Source organism: Molothrus aeneus, chromosome 19, assembly GCF_037042795.1.
Source record: "Molothrus aeneus isolate 106 chromosome 19, BPBGC_Maene_1.0, whole genome shotgun sequence".
Lineage (NCBI taxonomy): Eukaryota > Metazoa > Chordata > Aves > Passeriformes > Icteridae > Molothrus > Molothrus aeneus.
In genome coordinates, this window is record NC_089664.1 from 11,216,498 (window position 1) to 11,223,864 (window position 7,367).

At 51.7% G+C, this 7,367-nt stretch overlaps 1 protein-coding gene across 4 annotated transcripts in view; it reads left to right on the top strand.

Annotated features, from left to right (window-relative positions):
- Positions 1–5,336, top strand: part of MVB12B (multivesicular body subunit 12B) — a 57,675-nt gene extending 52,339 nt beyond the window's left edge. For all 4 annotated transcript variants that reach the window (XM_066562835.1, XM_066562833.1, XM_066562831.1 and 1 more), the window contains one exon: positions 896–5,336. In XM_066562835.1, the coding sequence (XP_066418932.1) occupies positions 896–982 (87 nt within the window). In that variant the 3' untranslated portion in view covers positions 983–5,336. The remainder of the gene's footprint in view (positions 1–895) is intronic.
- Positions 5,337–7,367: the final 2,031 nt, after the last annotated feature.

Genomic DNA, 7,367 nt, shown 5'->3' on the forward strand with positions numbered 1-7,367 from the left:
GGAGCGGGGCTCCCGTAGCTCGGCGTCGCGCCGGTGTCCTCCCGAGCCGGCACCAAAAGGAGGTCGGCGTTGGGTGGAAGTGGCACGGCCCTGGTACAGCTGGCACAGCTCTGGGCCAGGTACCGGCATGGCTGATGGTTGCCCCGACCGCCCTGCCGGCAGCACATCCCGTGTCCTGGTCCGGCTGTGAAGAGCACACAGGGGGACGTGTTTGTGACATTCCAAAAGCCACAGATGCGGCACTGGGAGATGCCTGGAGGAGAGTCCGTGTACGGGGCTGTTGCAGTGCGTGTGCCACGGTCGCAGGCAGCTCCTACCTCGGTAGACCCAACATATGGTGTTGCTTTGGCCACCTGCCTGTCCTGGGTGCCTGTTCACCCACCGCTACCCCGGCCTGTCCTGGGCGCCCTGGCAGCGGCCGGGGTGGCCGCGGGCCGGCGGGTGCGGCTCACGGCGTGCCACGAGATGGCACTGCTACAGTGCACGCCAGCCTGCGAGGGATGTCCCCTGTCTGCAGTGACACCGTGGGGGCATGAGGATGTGTATATAGGGATTTTCACCCTCTTGCCAACCAAAAATGTTAATTCTGATGGTAGTGGCTTGAGTAAACTTGCCAGGGGGAATGTTTCTGACTAGCTGCTTTATGGAGAGGATGAGCGTGGTCACGTTTGTGTTAATGTGGGGTTTTGGGGCAGGGGGTGAGCCCTGCCTGGGGAGGTCACTGATGTGGGTCAGGTGGTACCAGCAGGTTCACCTGGCATGGGCCTGCCTGGGCCAGCTGTTCTCAGCCCCGGGTTTTCCCTCATTCTTCTGCCTCTCACACTGTCCCAGCACAGGCTTGGGCGCTGTGGTGTGGGTCAGTGCTGCAGTTCCCTCTCTCTGCTTTGCCCCGCAGTACGACTACAGCTTCCGGACGGAGCAGAGCGCGGCAGCCCGCCTGCCGCCCAGCCCCACCCGCTGCCCGCCGGTGCCGCCGTCCTGAGGGCCGCGGCCGGAGCGTGTGTGCGTGCATACTACTGAGCAGGACACGGGACACAGCCACGGAACCATCCCAGCCTCCCCGTGTCCGGCCACCGCCGCCACGCCGCGCTGCACCGCCCCTGCACACACCGCTCCACCGCGGGCACCGCGGCCCCGGGCAGCTGCCCCTGCCCCGCCGCAGACCCCTCTTCACGTGAGTACAGGACTGAGGACTGGGAGCCTGACGCAGCCCCTTGCTCATCCCCACTTTGTAACCCTGCTGCAGGACAGTCACAGAATCCAGAGCTGTAGCAAACCTCTGTGAACACAGCCGGGAGCTCGCGGAGCATGGAGAGATCTTATCCCTGAAAGGAGCAGTGGAAGGCACGGCTGGGTATTGCCACACGAGCTGCCGTGGAGCTGTTTGGCTCTCCACACCTTGCAGCAGGAGGCTCCTGCGGCGCCCAGGCCAGTGCAGAACTCAGCTGCAGTGAATGCCAGTCCCTCTGCCACGGTCTGGGCACAGAAGTTCTGCTGTGGCTGGGATCAGTCTCAGATCCACTGTGGTCACTGGATTTGCTTAGGCTGGGGGAGCCAGGGCCCCTGGCTCTGCCTGGGCACTGGCCGGGCAGGCAGGGTGCCCAAGGTGCGCTGCAGCTCCTGAGATGAAGCACCTTCGCTTTGCACAGGGTGTCCATCTGCCCATATGGATCTAGGGCAGCAAGCCTCCTGTGTTTCTGGATGGATGGATGCTGGCAGCAGCACCCTGGCAGACCCTGGCAGTGCCCCACTGACCCCGGCCAAGCTGCCTGTGGACCTGCTGACAACTGGGATGCCATCTCCTGCCCATCATTGAGACAGTTCTCTAACATGTTCCCTGCTAGCTGCTAAAACAAAAGAGATGTGCCTGTTTCCTGGGCATTCATGGGGAAGCACTGAAGACTGACATGGCACAGGATGAGAGCGGGATGCATTAAACCCTGACCTCTGCCTCCCTGTGATCGCTGACCGGGCTTGCTCCCAAGCCAAATGCATGTCTTGGAGAAGTCCATTGCTGTAATAAGTTATTTACAAGTGCCCATCTGACTCTGTGCTGCTCTTTCAAGTCTCTGCTGTAGAACAAACATACATCATGGCAGCAAAATGGCAATTTTGGAGTAAGAGTTAAAATGTACAATTTTTTGTATTGTAAAATACTGATTCCCTGACCCCACTGAAATGCAATTGCCATGGTAACAGTAACAGTGCTGTTGTTCTCAGCCTGGGTCGTACATGTGGCCTAACCTACTTTGCACTCCCTTGGATTGATCTGGCATTTGCTAGTTGCACAGAGTGGTAACTAACAGCAGTATTTGTACTGTCAACTAATATTTTTTATTTGTACATAAGTAAAATAATTCTTGTCCAAAGATTCATTTCTGGTTTTAAGGCACCACACTGTACTGCTGGGATAAAGAGCACAAAATACATTTGGGACAAACTGAGTCCAGATCTTTGCTTCAGCTTCTTCCAATCAGGTAAATAATTTTCTGGAGCTGTGTCTGTAGAGTGGCCATGTGGTTGGAGAGCAGAGGCCAATTTGGTTGCATGTACATTGTTCCTGGGCAAAAGAGTTAAAGCTGTGCACCAGCTCTGGAGCCCTTGGGTGACCCCCTGGAAGTGCTCGTTTACTTGGAGCTTGCACCACCATTTTTAGTTGTTATTTATCCTGCAGTAAAGAAAAGCCAGACCTCACTGCCAGGCTTCACAAAGGCCAGATTGATGATGCCGACGTCGACAAATGAACATACCATGGCAGCTTGGTCATTCGGCTCAGGTTCACTTCAAGTTCAAATCCACTCTGTGCCGTAGTGCTGTGCCCATCTCATCCATCTTTTGTCTTTCTATTTTTCTGCTTGTAATTTGTTCTGTAGTTTTCTGTGACATCCATTTATAGCTTCTCCTGTGGCTCAGTGGTCACGGCAGGTAGGCAGGAGCCATCTGCAGCAGTGCGTTCCTCATAGCTCTGGGATGAGAGCTGACCTTCCCTGTTCATGGTGGAGGAACGAGGGCTGCACAGGGCACAGCACAGTCTGCAGAGCTCCAGGGCAGTGCCTGCCACTGGGAGACTGAGAGGCAGCTGCCAGGAGCCCCTCCTGGAGCCACCTCTTCCCAGGAGGGCAGAGCTGCAGCAGACGGGGGGCTCAGCAAGGAGCAGGTTCTGAGAGCCACGAGCCCCACACTCAGTGCCACACTCCCTGCGTGTGTCTGGGAAATGGGTGCAGAGCTTCAAGTCCCTTATGTAAGAGGAAATCAGTGCTTTAGAACTTATACCAACTGCTAGGTTTGCTCAGCTTGCTCTGCAGTGACCTACAGGAAACACTGGCTACTTGAAACACTGGCAGGATATGTGGCTGGGACAGGCATCTACATCTTCAGGATATATTTGTATACTTACTTCTCCCTCTCTAACACTGGGCCAGCAAAGCTCCTTCAGGATTCACCTGCAAAGAGCCTTGAGAGATGAGCTTGCTCTCCATGATGTGGTCCTGCACTGCAGGGACAGCCTGGTTCAAATGCACAGACAGGACAGATGCAGTTCCTGTGGGGCAAACACAATGAAGGTGTTCTGAACAAAAAGCTGCACCTGCTGAGAGCTCTCAGGCTCTAAAACTAGGCAGTTCCAAAAGGGAGAGGGCTCAGAGCCAGTGCTTAGAAGCACAGCAAGACACCGTGCAGGGTGGTTGACTGTGTCAACTTCTCAGTCCACTGATCAGAGGAAGCTTTTTTTATTGCACTGCTGAATTCCCGAGACCAGGGCTGTCAGGTCAGCATTTCCACTGGAAGGTTTTATTGGCTGCTCCATGACTTTCGTACTCACGGCAGCTCATTGCAAGGCTGGTCCTTGCATCCTTACAGTGAATCCTCCATGCTGGCATGTGCCATGGCCAGTACCTGCATCTCTCTGCATCTCCCTCCCTGTCTGAGAGGTGACTGTGGAAGAATTGGCCCAGGCAATAAATGTATAAATGTCCAGGGCGTCTGATTTGGATGTTGTCTGGCTGAGGAGAAGCCTTCTGGAGCATAAGGGGAGGGAAGGAGTCAGTGGAAAGCAACAGAAGTGAATTTGCAGAGCTTTACCAGATGTTCTTGGCTATCTTGCCTGAATTTGTAGAACAAAACTGGTCTCTAGGTAGTTTAATCTTGTGGCTGATGGAGAAGTTAGTTTGCCAAATTATTATACATCTGCAACAGAGACAGAAAAGCAGCAGTGAGGGGTTTGCTTACTGTAAAATATGCCTTCTGATGTGAATTCCTAGTGACACGCTGCCTCCTGAATTCCTCACAGCAAGAAAATGGTCATGTGCCAAGGTGACTTGTGGCCACCCAGGCCAGGCTGTGCTTTCTGCTGTGTTGATCATGGGAAGGCAAGAAGTTAGTCCAGAAAGTGATGTAGAGTGTGAACTTTGTGATAAAATTCAAGTGTGAATAGTCGTAGCAGGTGTCTTCCCTTATGGGAGCACCTCATATCTGTAGTTCCATAGGAGTAAACTGTGTCAGACTTTTCCTGTGACTGTCCCTGCGTGTCCCCACGGTGTTTGTTGGAGGTTTCCTGGGAGCCTCCTGTGCTGTGGGAGGTTGTTGGTAGTCTGTAGCATTGGGCTTGTTTGGTTTCACACCCACCACTGCTCCCTCAGCGTCCCGAGCTCTCCAGACTGAACCCACATGCTGCCGACCTGGAAATTCCTGTCATGGAGGCAGGTGCTAGTCGCAAGGGCATGCCTCCCCGGGCCCCGGCACCTCCTCTGCTGCGGGGCCTGGGCTCTCCTGGCACGAGAGGAACGGGACAGAGCCGCCAGTCCCGTGCTGGCCTCGCCTCCCCGCTGCCCCCAGGGCACTCGGGCTCTGTGTCCCCGGCTGTGCCCACGGCAGCCCCAGGAGCCCTCCCAAAGGCAGGAGCCTCGCTACACCAATGATTACCTCAGCCTTGGAGCCTTGCCGGGAATCCCCCAGCAGAGGGGCACACAGGGGGCAGAGCTGCTCCTCTGCTCACAAACAAGCTCTGCGAGGTGCTGCTCAGTTCATTCGCCACAGGGAAACCAAACACTTTGGATATTCTGGTCGTTTGTTGTGAAATTGTTTCCTAACAGCAGCAGATTTAAATATCATCGTACAAATGGCAGAGAGATACATTTTATGCAGTTGCAAGGTGGTTTTCTAAGATGGTTGAGTTACTGAAAGTGATTTTACTGTGCATTAATCTTATGAATGTTACTATGTTTTATATTTATTTTAGATGACCCTCCTGTATTTTACAAAGGGAAGTTTCATTGTGTGATAACTCTGTCTGTATTCTTAATATAATTTGTTAAATGAAACTTGTTTAAATCAGATAATTCTGTGTGCTTATGCGTTTTAATTTTCTGACTTGAAACTACCTGGATTGGAAGAGTGAACTACAAAGGTGGCAACATGATCCCCTATAGGGAATGTGCTCTTGTCTGGGGGCTTTTTTCCTTGGAAATAGGATGTAAAAAGCCTTGGAAAATGTGTCCAAAATGTCTTGCTCTACAGGTATGCTGCAAAATGGAAACAAACTCAAGTGATGTGTTATATGTGGCAGGATTGGGTGAAGCCTGGCAGGAGCAATCCTCAGCCCTGGATGGGGCTGGCAGCGGTGAGGGCAGCCCTGGCCCGCTGGGCGCAGCCCCCTGGGCTGCAGTGTGGCAGCAGAGCGGGCTGGTACCTGCATGGCTGGGGCAGCAAACCCTGAGGGGAATGGGCCAATACTGCACTGCACTGAAAATTGTTTTTCTTTGTGCTAAGTTATTATTCTTCTGAACTTGACCCAAGCTAGTGGTGCACAATCTGACCTCTGGCATCTTCTCACCCCAGACAGTATTTCTGTCTCGCTTATTTTGAGTGCTCTTTGAATTAAGGGAGATTAATACCCAAGTTCCTGACATTCTCTTCAGGCATATGTTTTTATAACCTTTTGAAAGCAGTACCACTTGTTCCACAAAAAACTCAGAAGCAGCATCTTGTGGCTGCCGTGGGAGCTGTCAGTGGCACCTGATTGAATGTCCTGGCTGGGGAGGAGGGGTGTGGGGAGGACATAAACCAGAGTGGGCCCGTCCCATGCCAGCCCATGGCTCCCAGGGCTGTGCTGCTGGGGCTGCCAGCATCTCTTCACCTGCTGCACTGGGTGTGGGCTCAGTCCTGTGGCACACACCGTGCCTGGGAGCCCTCACCCCCAGCACTGGGACTGGAGCTGGCTTACATCCATCATTCACCGAGTTTGGTTTCTGAGGAAAATTTCTAATTCTGCTCTGCTGAGTGCTTTGAGACGTGGGAGCCGTGGTTTCTCTCTGGAGAGGTGTCCTGTGGCCATTCCTGCCCCAGGGAAATCGAGTGCCCGAGGGGAGCAGCAGGGGCTGGGGGCGGCTGGCACAGTCCCTGTGTCACCAGAGGGTTCTTTGGGCTTTGTGAGCCGGTGGCTTTGGTGGTGTTTTGTTTTCTTTTCTCCTCTCCCTCCTACAGCTTTAAAAATTAACTTGCCTGGGGAGTTTCTCAAAATCCTTTCCTTTCTCTGGAATGATGGATAAGCCATGTAACTGATTGTCATAGCCCTAGGGAGGATAAACATCTTCTGCAGTTTAAAATAAAACCTCCTCGCTCCTTGGTTAATAAGTGTTGAAAGAAGCACAAACAGAGCTAACACGGGATTTCCATGACTAACAAGATGACCACATCAGTGAATGTTGTTTGGGGTTAAAAATGACTCAGCTTTTGCTTCCCCTGGGTAAGATGTTTTATCCCAGCGCAGGAAAAGCTGCCAACAGCACTTTGAAGCTCTGGCAAACATGATGGAGCCAGGATTGTGAACTGGGAAGTGTTTGAATGCCGGGTTAAAAAAACCCTCATAAACTCTGCTCCATGTGTGCGGATTTCTGGAAGATAAAGGAGCCCACAGCTTCATCCAGCTTGTGCTGACTCTTTTCTTTTCAAAAGCCTTTTCAGATGTTTTCACTTTTCTGCTTGCTTTGTTGAAAGATGTAAAAATTTAAGACAACCACAAAGTAAACATTTCAAAACTTTCTAGTCTGAAAATTAGTGACATTTTCAAAATCCCTCAAATTCCATTTCAGCACTATCAGAAATGAAGATGTTTGGGGTTTTTTGATTGGCAAATTTTCCAGGCAGTTTTTTGTTTATTGATAACTTTTATTTTTCAAAGAAAATAGATTTATTATTCAGTAGAAAACACTAGATAAGTAGATGTCTTGTCAAAATCAAGCAGGTTTTCTTTATTAGAGTGAAATAGTAATGAACTCATCTGCTTCCAATATTTATAAAGAGTAGGGAAGGCCATTAATTCTGCTGCTTGTGAATAAAACCATCTGTGATTTCTTTCCATTTGATGTGTT